The sequence below is a fragment of the Cyprinodon tularosa genome, unplaced genomic scaffold (assembly GCF_016077235.1).
Source record: "Cyprinodon tularosa strain WSP-4 unplaced genomic scaffold, ASM1607723v1 ctg63, whole genome shotgun sequence".
Taxonomy (NCBI): domain Eukaryota; kingdom Metazoa; phylum Chordata; class Actinopteri; order Cyprinodontiformes; family Cyprinodontidae; genus Cyprinodon; species Cyprinodon tularosa.
In genome coordinates, this window is record NW_024039374.1 from 1,367,721 (window position 1) to 1,382,323 (window position 14,603).

At 40.1% G+C, this 14,603-nt stretch overlaps 1 protein-coding gene across 2 annotated transcripts in view; it reads left to right on the top strand.

Annotated features, from left to right (window-relative positions):
* sh2b3 (SH2B adaptor protein 3) overlaps positions 1-14,603 on the top strand; it is a 70,489-nt gene that overhangs the window by 21,229 nt on the left and 34,657 nt on the right. Inside the window, exon 2 of one of the 2 annotated variants that reach the window (XM_038308071.1) lies at positions 6,322-7,473. In XM_038308071.1, the coding sequence (XP_038163999.1) occupies positions 6,352-7,473 (1,122 nt within the window). In that variant the 5' untranslated portion in view covers positions 6,322-6,351. The remainder of the gene's footprint in view (positions 1-6,321; positions 7,474-14,603) is intronic. The other variant, XM_038308070.1, reaches the window with a different exon arrangement.

A 14,603-nucleotide genomic window follows, 5' to 3' on the forward strand; every position in this document is an offset into this window, starting at 1 on the left:
TCCGTTGGACCATAGTCTCCCCCCCCCCCCCCCCCCCCCCCATCATCATCTTCTTCATCATCCTTCATTCACACTAGGTTGACAACACATAAATACTTCCTGTATTTAAAATACAGCCTTCTCCACTTTACTGGAGGCTAATGGTGTTACTCACACACTAAAGTGGGGGAATTAGAAATACTTTCTAATGTTACAGCAGTTTAGTTGCAAATGTGGCCTGATGTTTGCTGAAAAATGTAGACAATGTAGAACGGAGAACAAAAATCTGTAGAGATTTGTTCACAATTGTAATATTTTAAAAGCGTGGCTTTCTCCTAACTTACCTCCTTAAAAAGTGGTTTAATAAAAGCAGCTTTGAGAGAACAAACATTTTGAGTCTCTGATTGCAGCAGATTTATCTATGTTGCCTTCTTTTTGTCGACTGAATTGTTTGGGCTGTGCAAAAACTTTAAATTTAAGCATTTTTTTCTTAAAATAAGTGATTTTCTTTTTTTGGATTAAGCAGGTAAGTGAGACACTTTGCTAATTGAATAAGACCATTTACATTACAAATAAGAAAAAAACAACAACTGTAGTCTCTTATTTCAATTGAATAATTAATGAATTTTAGGCATAAAAATGCTAATTTCATAGGCAGATTATCTTATTTAACTATTCAAATTAAGGATAAAAACACTTATTTTAAGACGTTTTTGCTCATTTTTAGAACGTTTTTGCAGTGGGATTCCTGCCGACCTACCAAGCTGCTTTCTGTAATATGTGTCTTATTTTGAAATATTTACAGATACTTTTTTTTTCTGGACAACAGAGTCCAAATGGTCATTGCTATGAGAGATCTTTACCAAAGTATTCATACTCAAATGATTTCACTTCCTGCCATTCCAATGTATTCTGTTGGGAATTATGAAAGTAAATAATAATTGTGAAACTGGAAAGAAAAATGATTCATGAGTAAAAAGTTTGCAAGTATGACTTGCCGTTTTACTCAGCCACTTTGTGCTTATACATATGCTTGAGAGAACCACCTTCGGCCACAAGTTCGCACATCTAGAGACTAAAGGTTTACCTCAAGTTCTGTTTAAACCTTTGACTAAGTTGTTCTGTCTGGAAGCAAAACCTCTGTCCCCAGTTTTGATTCTTTAGTAGCCTCCCACAAATTTCCTTTCCTGTTTTTAACTTGATCTCTGTCCCCAGTGACAAGAAGCTTTCCCACAGCATGATACTACCGCAGTCATGTGCTTATTGTGAGCTGCTGTGTTAGTTTTCTTTCCATGTTGGACAAAAAACTTCACACTGTTCTCAGAGGATCAAAGCCAATTCTTCCACGTTTGCAATGTCCACTACATAGGTTTTATAAATGTCTTGTGGCCTTCTTACAACCCATTTTCTTTTTTCTTGCCATTCAGATTGTGCCACCTTCTCCACTCGACCTGTTGGTTTATTTCTTGTTGAGCTACCTGTTTCTTAAAACAAAATGGATTGAACTGTGTAATGTTAAAAAGCTGGGATATTATCTTATGATCAAACCTGTTTAAAGTTATCCACAGCTTTATCATTGACCTTTTAGCTGGCTTATTGAAGGAGTTCATTATCAAATCTTCTCTAAAAATATCTCTTTATTTTTCCTCAGTGGGGAATTCCACTAATCCCAGCAGCTAGATGAAATTAAGCATATCTGGATATGAAAGAAAAATCATGACTAGATATGTTAGGGCAATTTCAAGAATGAAAAGACTGCCAACATAGCAGAGATGTAAAAAACTTGATGGGAGCAGTGGTTGTTGTAAAGTCTGGGAGGAGGGATCTACAATATTGCTCCCGTGTGCACCTAAGGTACAGCTGTCTGTCACTTAAGAAGATACAAATGCTGTGATAAAGAAAAAGCTTTCTGTGCATAATTAAAAGTATTAAAGCAGTTCTAAAAGAGTTTGAGATTAGGTCGATTTTGGTGGAATAAAGCTGTATTGTTTTGCATTCAATTCAGTTTATTTATATAGCGCCAATTCACAACACATGTCATCTTAAGGCACTTTACATTTCACCCCTATCTAAGGAAAACCAGTTGATTGCATCGACTCATTGACTCAGATGCAATCCCTCACACTGAGCATGCTTGTAGCGACAGTGGAGAGGAAAAACTCCCTTTTAACAGGAAGAAACCTCCAGCAGAACCAGGCTCGTTATGAGTGGCCATCTGCATTTTTCATAAAGAAATACCCCATATCCCATAAGGTACAGCTTGGTATAGACCATAGTGTGGTAAAATCCTGTGCTGTTTCTCAATATGTGTACTTGGGCATTCTCATGGGCTTGTGAAACGTCATCAGCCTCAGCTCCAGCACATTTCCAGGTCACAAGAACAGAAGACAGAGAACGGACAAAGTCCCTAGATGTTGTTCCGGCCCCTCCCTCTTTACTGCGCTTGCATCAGAGAAGACTTGTGCATTCTCCACCAGCTGTCCCAGCATGCATTGCGGGAGCAGCAGCAGCTTCCAGGGTACAGCTTATAGAGCTCAGAGTATTAAGTTAAAAGTTTGATTTTAGTTGCTGCTGTTCTACAAAACTTTTGTTTTAAGATCAGAGGAGAGCTCTCGCAAAGCATTCTGGGATATATCTGCTCATCTAGTGACCATGGTTGCACTTTTCAAGGTGCAATGTGGGTAAATTTGAGTGCACTGCTTTTTCATCCACTAGACATTCCTATATAGTGCTCCATGTAGGGGTTAGGGTGGATGTACAGACACAGCCACAGCCTCTCAAGGAAAATTAGTCGCATCGACTTCCATCTTTATAACAAATGGGGAAAGGGGAAAGTGACATATGCTTTAAAATAGTCCGCATGTTTGTAGTTGTCTTTTGTGGCAGGGTTCCTGCCACCCTCCTCAAAGGTACTTAGTGCCAGTGAACGTGATCCTGATCCCCTCAGGCCATGACAGAGGTGGTATTCAACTAGCCGTAAGTCGACATAAAATCACAAAAGTAATGCAAATACATAGAGGTTGAAAAGTTACTTTGGGTTGGTTTAAACAGTGTAAGTGTATTGCAAGCATGGATACTAAGTAGTGAATATGGCTATCCAGCTACTACCCCTTCTGTTCATGCCGCTGACCTAACATTTATTGGGGTCCAAGTAGTTCTTGGATATTTGCATGCTGGGTACCATGATGTAATAACCATAAGTTAGCTGTATTTTGGGTAGGACCTCACAATTAAAGCTGTTATAATTGTGCCTCTTGGTGCAATGCAAGCTATTTACAGCCAAGCATGCATTGTGTGACATTTTCAATCGTTGCACGCAGCTACAGCTCAAACTGTATGACAAAACTGCAGGGTTTAAAAGTTCACAGCTCATGATGCATGTTTTCACATTGCTGCCCAACACTCTGATGAGATCTTACGACAGCTGACTGAATTTCAAACCTGTTTGATTTTCTCCTGACCTTACAACCTTTGATCGGGACGTGGTCGTGAGAGGCTAATCGGCTCTCATTGCCCCCTGTACACTACACGATGCACGATAAGGCTGAAACTCAGCCCAATCGAAAAATTCTGGCACGACGGGAGAATCTGCCTGAAAAGGGCAAAAAATTGTACAGTGTATGCCCGGCTTAAACAACCAATGTAAATATGACAAAAAAAAACAAAGAATTGTTCTTTATCATCGTCTAGACAAACAGCTTGTTGCTCCCATTGATTACTCTTGGGTTAAACTGTTTATTAGTTCTGCTGTTTTGCATGTTCCAAGACACTTTTTCAGTTTTGGAAATACAATTAACTGTATTCCTTTCCTCTAAACACTTGGAGTAATGCATATCTGAATTGAAGATTATCTGCCGACAGCAATTAGCGTTTTTTAGAAGTCTTTTTGGACAGTAATTTAATATCTGCTATGCATTCCTAATTCAAAATCATGGGCATGATGATGGAGGGAGAGATGCTGCAGCGCCGTAAGGGGAGGGCTGTTTTTCTCTTTATGAAAAATTGCGATCACTGACTGGTTAATCGCTGATGAGCCTCCGTGATTGATTAACGGGTGGCATCACATCAATTCTTGAAGTAATTATCTATTTGTTTTAAAGTCCTCGCTTGGTTGGTACTGAGTTACACAAATTTAAAGGTTTGCGAGGAAGTGCGCTGGCAAGGATGGTACGATTGCTTCGCTGTTGGTGCACGCATTCTATTCAATGCATTGCATAAAAAACTGGTGTTATGCAGTGCTCCCTGAACATAAAATGAACCACTGTAAGGTTTATTTTTGTAATGTCATTAAGTGGGAAAAAGGTTTAGAGTATAAAAAGCTTTTAAAGAACATGATAATTTGTCCAAGTGGAGTAAATTATTTTGTAGAAAGGAAGATATAACTTCTCTCTCTGACCTGTTTCTGTTTTTTTACAATTAGTTAGAAGTAAAACAAGAACAAATTGGGTCTTCTTTTATCTCTACAAATCAGTTAATGTATTTAGACTTTGTAGTAGTAGCTTAATAGTTTGTCATTTGTTTGCTGTTTGATAAAAAGGAACCCAAAATGTTTTTTTTTTTTTAAAGGTTTACATCAGACTGTTGAAATAGCTTTAGTTCATGTCGTGGCTTTGCTGTTTTCTTGCTGTAAGGCAGCGCTGACACATTGGGAGGTGAAAAAGCAGAAGGAAGACTGAAACGGGTCACATGTCAATACAGAAACACAGATGGTTCTGCGTGCAGTGTGGTTGATTAAGAAGTTTTTTAACTGTACTTTCTCAGTGAGGGCCTCAATCACCCTCTGTTTGACCTATCACCATCAATTATAGTTTGAATATTTTATTCGGCAACCACTGAGAGCTCATTATTTCATCTCATGTTCAACGTTTCTAATTTCCTTGTACCCAAATGTTTTTATATGTTTTCCATTCATTCAGCCGGTTTTCCAGAAAATGAATGGTAACACACTGCCCTTTAAGATTTGAATGAACTTTGGCCATCCTTATCTACAAAAATGATCTTTGAGGGGGTAATTGCCTGAGATTTTTTGCAGGCCCTGAGCGCTGATAAAGTCCGCCTGCAGCCTTTCACTAAAAGCTAAATCCTTTCAATGTAAATCAAAAATTTTCTTCTAGGTGCTGGGTCATGTAAACCACCTACCGTTTGTCTGATTTCGTTGGAATGCCTTAAAAATGCTTTAAAATCAGATTCCTGATGTTTTTGCTTTCTTGTCACACAATGTTTAAGAATATCCAGCAAATTTTGATATCAGACAAAGATACCCTGAGCAATTCCCAATTCAGTTTCTGGAATTTTACAGAACCTTGTAACTTTTAAACCTGATATATTGATGCATAGAACCACTCTGCTACAACTTCTACACCATCTGTTAAGAACTTCAGCATAAAAACGCCACAAAAAATAAGGACCGCTATTTTTAGGATTGTTTTTATTTAAGAACAAACCAAAAAGAAAACAGGAGAGTCTTGATCCTCCTCACACGTTCACTATGGAATACATATTTACGGTTGAATTTATTACCACAAAGAAACTACTCTGCCATGAACACGGTTCTTACTGAACAACTTGGACAAATGGCAACAACTTACGCCTTAAGTAAATATATAAAATAATATCTGCCCTCAGATGCTAATCTCTAAAACAGCGGTGTCCAAATTCAGACCTACGGACTGCCATCTTGTTTTAGTTCTTCTCCTCCTCAGCATATCAAAGTTCTGCATATAACTGCTAATGAGCTATCATTTGACCCTGGGGGGTTAAAAAAGAAAGATAACTAAGGCACCCAGGATACCCGTTCCTAAAAATGAACTTTGAAATTTGTGAGAATCATATTGTGACCAGTTGCAATTAAAGAAGGGGAAAAACAGCAGCAGAGGATTAGAAAACTAAGCCGGGTCAAAAAGAACCAGTAATAACTAGCTTCCTAGAAATAGAGTGGAATAGAAAGTTATAAGTACCCCTCAGCATTGTTGATTTGACCATGATTTCTGACCCATTGCAGAAAATCTTGAAGGAAACTGGTGCCCATCAGTTTGTGACATTAACCCTCAGCATACTTCTTATTCAGCAGGGCACTGATTTGAAACTAGCATGTCCACCTTTTGAGCATATGGGGAAAGAAGGGAAGTAAAGGAAAGTTTTATTATTAGAAGACCAAGGTTTGGATTTATTCAGTTCATCTGTGCCCATTCTGAAAATACTTTGACTATCTTCAATATTTTACTGTAAAAAGAGTAAAATTATAGGATAAATCTGTATGGCTGAAACCCTTTTTCTAGTTGACCTCAAGCTGCCCTCAACTAAATCATTTATTTTTTCTCTGCAACCTGTTCTGTCTGTCAGCAGTGATTCTCTGCCAGTCTGGTTTCTGCAATGAATGGTAACACTATCCATCCAGCCAACACCACTTCAGCAGGAGGAGGTCCAAGTGTAGCAGCGCCACCCAGAGGCTGGAGGGAGTTCTGTGAGCTGCATGCCATCGCAACAGCCCGACAGCTGGCTGGACATTACCGGAGCTTTGCCAGTGAGCGCCCGCAGCATGAGCTGGTCCCACCAGAGACTTTCTCCAAGCACTTTACCGACCTCTTCCAGCACCACTTCTGCTGCGAAGTCGACAAAGATGGCAGTCCACTCGGCCATGGCTCATGCCCGATTGCCTCCGGAAGCGCATCCGCAACAGCTTCTTCCTCTCCCTCACCTCATGCTGTGATCAGCCAGTTGCGGATCTCGTCCCTTTCACAGGATTACCGGGAGGCGGGGCGGCCGAGCATAGGAGCCGCGTCGATATCTGTGGTGCCAAAAGTGGAGCCGGTGTTGGTCAGTCGGGAGCAGGAGCAGCCGCTGAGATGTGCAGCAAGAAACTCCTTTTCGGGGTCTAGAAGTATTAGCGGGGGGTCGCTGCTGATCCAAAGCCACAGCAGCGATGAGATCTCTGCCACTGATCGCCATCAGCCACCTGAGCGACATTCCTCGGACTCTTTGGCGTCAAATTCTGCACACAGCGACATCACGCATTTCCCTGTCAGCCAGATTCAAAAGACAGTACAACGGATTTTCCAAAAACGGCACTCCCACAGTCCCTGCTCTTCCCAGGACCTGTCTCTTAGCAACCCCAACCCCACCACCACCAATAACAGCACCCTGAACAACGGTGACAGAGTGGAGGAAGGCTCATGCTCTTTGTCCCACTCATTCCCCTCACAGAACTTGGAAGCAACCTCCCCGGGTGCCTTACATCGACCCAGAGTGGTCTCGCACCTCCTGGAGGGTTTTCGTTGGTTACGCAGCAGAAGCATGAGGCTCAGGAGGCCGGAAGTGAGCGGCTGCTGCAAGGAGGGCCAACTCAAGTACCTGCTGGTGGATGACACTATCTCGGACTCTCTGCCCCACTGGCAACGCTGCCGCCTGCTGGTCAGGAGGATCAGAGACACTCAAAGTGGAGGGGGCAGAGCAGGAAGCGAGAGGTACCAGCTGGAGCTGTACGATCCCCCAAAGGTAGGATTTACATTCCCAGCTACATTTTCAGCTTCTGTCTTCATCACATGTTATATGTTCCCTTTAACTAAGATTTATATTGCTTGAATTTTCTACATTTGACACTTTACAGCCATGTACAATGTATTTAACCCATGTAGGGTATTGGCTTTTTTTTCTCTAGAATGGTAAAGAAAACATGTTTTTTGTTTTGTATGACATGAAATTATTTGAATTTAGTCAATTTATTAAGGAACAATGTTGCACTGCTCGTAGAGCTGCAGGTCTTTGGGGATGTTCCTCTATCAGCTCAGAGATGGAAAACAGTTCATGGTCAGTCAGTTTTAATGTCTCTCTTTTTTCCCGTATTCTCTAAAGTCCGCAATTCTCCTGCATAGTAGATTTGTCCACATACAGGTGCTGGTCATAAAATTAGAATATCATGAAAAAGTAGATTGATTTCAGTAATTCCATTTAAAAAGTGAAACTTGTATATTATATTCATACATTACATACAAACTCATATATTTCAGATGTTTATTTTGTTTAATTTTGATGATTACAAATGACAACAAATGAAAATCTCAAATTCATCATATCAGAAAATTAGAATATTGTGAAAAGGTTCAAAATTGATGGCCCCTGGTGCCACACTCTAATCAGCTAATTAACTCAAACCACCTGCAAAAGCCTTTAAATGGTCTTTCAGTCTAGTTCTATAGGCTACACAATCATGGGGAAGACTGCTGACTTGACAGTTGTCCAAAAGACGACCATCGACACCTTGCACAAGGAGGGCAAGACACAAAAGGTCATCGCTAAAGAGGCTGGCTGTTCACAGAGCTCAGTGTCCAAGCACATTAATAGAGAGGCGAAGGGAAGGAAAAGATGTGGTCGAAAAAAGTGTACAAGCAAGAGAGATAACCCTGGATTGTGAAACAAAACCCATTCAAAAATGTGGGGGAGATTCACAAAGAGTGGACTGCAGCTGGAGTGAGTGCTTCAAGAACCACCACACACAGACGTATGAAAGACATGGGTTTCTGCTGTCGCATTCCTTGTGTCAAGCCACTCTTGAACCACAGACAGCGTCAGAAGCGTCTTGCCTGGGCTAAAGAGAAACAGGACTGGACTGCTGGTGAGTGGTCCAAAGTCATGTTCTCTGATGAAAGTAAATTTTGCATTTCCTTTGGAAATCAAGGTCCCAGAGTCTGGAGGAAAAGAAGAGAGGCACTTCATCCACGTTGCTTGAAGTCCAGTGTAAAGTTTCCACAGTCAGTGATGGTTTGGGGTGCCATGTCATCTGCTGGTGTTGGTCCATTGTGTTTTCTGAGGTCCAGGGTCAACGCAGCCACATACCAGGAAGTTTTAGAGCACTTCATGCTTCCTGCAGCTGACCAACTTTTTGGAGATGCAGATTTCATTTTCCAACAGGACTTGGCACCTGCACACAGTGCCAAAGCTACCAGTACCTGGTTGAAGGACCATGGTATCCCTGTTCTTAATTGGCCAGCAAACTCTCCTGACCTTAACCCCATAGAAAATCTATGGGGTATTGTGAAGAAGAAGATGCAATACACCAGACCCAACAATTCAGAAGAGCTAAAAGCCACTATTAGAGCAACCTGGGCTATCATAACACCTGAGCAGTGCCACAGACTGATCGACTCCATGCCACGCCGCATTGCTGCAGTAATACAGGCCAAAGGAGGCCCAACTAAATACTGAGTGCTGTACATGCTCATACTTTTCATGTTCATACTTTTCAGTTGGCCAACATTTCTATAAATCGTTTGTTTTTATTGGTCTTCAGTAATATTCTAATTTTCTGATATGATGAATTTGAGATTTTCATTTGTTGTCATTTGTAATCATCAAAATTAAACAAAATAAACATCTGAAATATATGAGTTTGTATGTAATGTATGAATATAATATACAAGTTTCACTTTTTAAATGGAATTACTGAAATCAATCTACTTTTTCATGATATTCTAATTTTATGACCAGCACCTGTATTCTTCCACCTGAGCTGTTGATCTGTCCAGATTCTGCATTGTTACCAGCTAGTGATGGACCCCAACTGGGTAGGGACGGCCTAGTGGTTAGGGCATTGCACTTGGAATCCAGAGGTTCTGAGTTCAAGCCCCACTCCCACAGACTTCAACTCTGGGTCCCTGAGCAATACCCTCCCCGGGTGCTGCACAGTGGCAGCCCACTGCTCCCCAAGGGGTTGGGTTAAATGCAGAGGTCAATTTCTTCAGTGTGAGATTAGTAAAGTATAATTATTAATTGTATAAGATCTACGACTTGGATCGGATATCGGATGAATGATGCTGACACTTCTTCTTACAATGATGTCATACAGATACAGTTACAGAGATAGTATTCACTTTAGTTTTATGTGTGCAATGCTGTTTTAACTTTAGATTAAGTCATTAATTGATAACTTGCATCCCAACTAGGACAGGACTTGTTTTAAGGTTAACTGAGTAAACGGAGTAAAAGAGAAACTTAAAAAAAGTTAGGGAAGGTGTGAAACTTTAAATAATATTCTATGCTACATTAAAAAAGGAAGTCCTCTCTATATCTTGTTAGCTCGAAGGTTTTCTTTTGAAAAAAAAAAGAGATGTGGAAACTCTCAGGGCTGTGGTCAGACTACAGCAATTGGCTAACTGTGAAATCTTTACTTTGTAATTTACAGTAAAACATTTATGAAAATGAGGGACGGCCAGGAAATCCCACTTCCACAATCAGATGTGTTTTCTTACTGAAATGCATGTTGAGGGTTTTCACACTTGCTGCAGGTGGTTTCGAGCTTTTCCGAAAAAAGTTGTGGAACAAGCCAACGCGTCTGTTCAAGAGTGATCACGACCAATCAGCTGGTTCCTTTTCCTTGGAAATGAAGCCGAAATATCGCTCTGAGATTAAGTCTGCTTGTAAATGTCGTCCAGCTGTTTTTCTTCCTCAAAAATGCATCTAGCAACCTTTTTCTGGTTTAGCCTACTAGCTTAGAAACAAGATATTTATATATATATATATTTCCTTTTAAATTAAATGCAAAGGTGATTTTGTTTTTGCTCTCTATACATGGTTTTAAGGTTAACATGCAGGTGTTTAAAAACAGCACACCACTTTTAGGGTTTGCCATCTTTCTATCTGATAATTGATTGTGATTTTCTCAGTACAGATTTTTCACAGGACTTTGCTTGATCAGATAATGCATTGGTATTTCTCCAAAAGTCATTGTACTTCTCAGAAGTGCATGCCACCAAAGCCCATTTAGCATCTGTCAGGTTCCTCATCTTGTGTTTCATATCTGTGTGAGATAAACCTGCCAGATCTGGTTGTGTAAATAGGATGGAAAACCCGCAGAAACCCTGTAAGGGTTTGTTAATGTAATCTTGCCAGAGAAAGCTGCATGTACCCCCACCCCCTCCCAGGAAAAAATAAAAAATAAAAAGAGAGAAATAAACACAAACAAAAGCACACACACTGAGAAGACAGAAAAAGTCATTTCCTGTTTCCAGCTGTTTTAGTTGCAGGGTGTTTTCCCCCCTCTTCCTTTTTACAAACATCACCCTCTTCCTCTGGCCGTTGTTTGGTTTTTCAGAAAAGGCTGCTACGCTGCTTCTCGGCGTCTTTTGGTGCACGGTTTGCCACATGATAAAAAAAAAACAAAAAAACAAACAAAACAAAGCCGTGATGACATTTAGCTTTGCCTCAGAAAGATGCTCGTTTTTTTTTTTTTTTTTTTTTTTTTTTTTTTTTTCAGGTGGTTTGCGATGCAACTTTGCCTCTTGTGAAGGATTTGCCGCTTTAACTGCACCATGAACATTTGCTCTAAACCTGTCTAGTCACAGTTTGGTGTGGTTCAACTGTTAAAACCCCAATCATTTAATGTTTAAATGAGTCAAGAGGTAATTTAGGTGAAAAGGCGTCAGGAGGCAGGGTTAAACTTAGACTGTAGCTACTGCTGCCTGTTTGACTTCATGGTTTTTGTAACACACCATTTCATGAAAAATGAATCTCACTTATTTTTAATTTTTTTCACCCATTTTAGCATTTCTATGCCCTGTTAAATCGAAAAGTCTGCAACCTTTATGCATTCTTTTACCCTTTGGTGTGTAGATATACCTCCCACACTCTTTCCTGTTTGTTTGGGGTTTGTTTTCAGCCAGGCACAACCTCTCCACCTATAAATTCAGAGCTAATAATCCTACTGAATCTAAAAAAACATTTAACAGTCACATTAAATAAATCGTCTTTTTGACCTATATGCATTTTCTTGTTAAACAAATCATCTTCCAAAATCGCAGCAGGAGGTTCTCTCTCTCTTCTTCTCAGACCCTAAAAAAACTGCCTGACTCCACACAGTGGGTTAAAGCCTGCCGTACCTCCAGACGCTATGAGGCTGCATGTGCTCGCACACCCAGTCCCCTTAGATCCTCAAAACAGTAATCAGAGCAGTCAGTTTGAGTAATGTGCACAGCTCAGTCTCGTCATGGGGCGTGCAGCTTTGAGGTGGTGGTGGTGGGGCTCCATGAAAACAGCCGTTGCATGCATGCATGCGCGCGCATCTCAGGGCGCATGTGTGTTTCAGAGCCTTTTTATATTTAGCAGCCCTCAGCTCACCAGGCAGCTGCAGCCCTAACCATGTGCGTGTTAGCTTGTTGATAGAGCCAGAGTCGTACGCTTTTGCATTGGCAGAACTGACCCTGCGCTGTGTAGTGCCGCTCTGAGAAATCTCCCTCTCTTTTTTTTTTTTCTCTGGGTGTTTAATCTTGGCAGGACAGATAGATAAGGTCCCAAGAATGGCCTTAAAAGGAAGGAAAGCAATGGAGAAGCATGTTTCCCGTCTTTACATTCACAGAGAATTTAAAGAATCGTGGCGGTGCTGCTGTGATCAGTATGTTCCTGCAGCTGCTTTCTTTCTTTTTTTTTTTTTTTTTTTGTGAATGCATTTTTTTTCTCACACATAGTAAGGGGATATTTTTACATGCCACATTTTAAGTAAATGTTCTCACATTGTGTGCAATGTTTGGCTCCCCCAAAAAGAAGAAGAAGAAAAAAGAAGTCATAGTTCATGCTAATGCATGCAGAGTTCAATTCTGTTGATTGGTGTGTGTTTCTTTTTTATGTATTCATCCCCACTGTCCTCATTTTGCTCAGCTCTGTGGGTGTAGAAACTCACATTTTTGTAAATAAGCTCCCAACTTTTTCCCATTGAACAGGGACCCTCTCCTAACAGGAGTTTTTAACAGTCACATCGATATTTTTGGTAAACGAGATAACTGTTGAGTGTAAATGGAACGCAAAACTGAACCAGACTGTGCCAGACACAACCAAACCGTGCTAAATCTAGTACTAGATCAACAGTAGATCTCCTATCAGAGAGATCTTGAAGTTGAAAATTCAGCGGTAAATTATTTTTATGTTTTTATGTTAAAAGGTGGCAGTGTCTCTCTGAGAAAATCTTGTCAAGTTATAGTACCGTCCCTAAAGTTGAGAGGAACTCACGTCTGTTTCACTTCTTCTTATTATCTGAAGTGTTAGCACGCATTCAGAGTTTATTAAAGAAAAGCACAGTATTTAAAAGAGAAGAGTTCCATGTGTGATAGATGCAGCATTTTAAGTATTTTTTTTCCTTTTTTTTAAGGGCAAACCTTATTTAGATGCATTATTGATTGAATTAGATTAAAAACGTGCGCAAATAAAGGTCTGAGCTGCCCTGCTGGGGTAGGGTGTTGGAATCCACAGCGCCAACATCCCTCTCTCCAGGGCTACAGAAGTGAACATGCGTTTACAGAATCCAGTTGTCAGTAACTCTTATGCTCACGCAGCTGCCTATAAATCTTCTGCTTTGTTCTTCTCTTTGCATTTGAAGTGACACGACCAAACTCCAGAGAAAACATCTGCAAAGCTGTAATTGACACAGGGGGTGCAAACTCAAAACAGACTCGGATACGACTTAGTGTTTTTTTTTCTTTCAGTCCTCCTTAAAATGTTGTTAAAAGGGCTGTTTTCATGTCTGCATTCTGTTTTGGATATAAAAGAAAAGAAATCCTCAATCTGAGCGAAACCAATTCTTCTTCCATTGCAGAAGTAAATCTTGTCTTGTCAGCTGAAAAGAGCAGAACTTCTGTGTTCTGTTTGGTCGTTTATCCTGAAGTTCTCTGTTATGCCTTCATTTATCGAACTTCAAGCTTAATTTCGAAATCTAATTTTACCTCCTTGGTGCAGATTTATCTAATCTTATTGAATATAAATTAAATTATATATCAAATAATGAAATAATCATCAACTAATTTAGGAATTGAATGATCATTAACTGATGTGACTCGAAAACAAACCGTTCGCAGCAGGGACAAGCCCACTAAGGAACAATAAACCAAAACTGTTTAAGAATATTTAAGGTGCAGGTTAAAGGTTTCTGCAAACAATAAAGCAGAGGACCTTCACTGCAAAATGAAAGTAACTTTTAGGAGCTGGTTCCACCACAGACCAGAGACATATCAGAACTGCCCATCTTAGAGTGCATTTGGAGGAGAAAGAGATTGGTTCCGGCTCTGTTGTGCTCTTTTTTTCTTCTTCTTAATTTTAAATGACATCATTTAAAATTGAAAAAAGAAAAAAAATTATTTGAAGAAGCAGCTGGCACTATAGAAATAAGTCGACCAGAAAGAGCTGAACGATTTCAGCTGCAGATGCATCCTTTGCTACCAAAGTTAAAGTCAACACCAAAGATGGGCTTTGTTCCTCTATTGTGAAATGTTGATTTTCTGTCAAATAATGAACAGAATTAGTTCTAACTTCCTTTCCCAGTATTTTTATTACTCCTAAGACCTGCTGAAGTAGCTAAATAGTAGAAAATCTGAAGAATGTGCCATTTCTTTTTATTGAATTACTCAAGTGAATATCTCAATAGTTAAATAATCATTAGCTGAAGCCCTAAAGGAGATTTGGTAACATAATTGTAAATAACCATCTGACAGGAAAGGTATGTATTCATCCCCACTGTCCTCATTTTGCTCAGCTCTGTGGGTGTAGAAACTCACATTTTTGTAAATAAGCTCCCAACTTTTTTCCATTGAACAGGGACCGTCTCCTAACAGGAGTTTTTAACAGTCACATCGATATTTTTGGTAAAC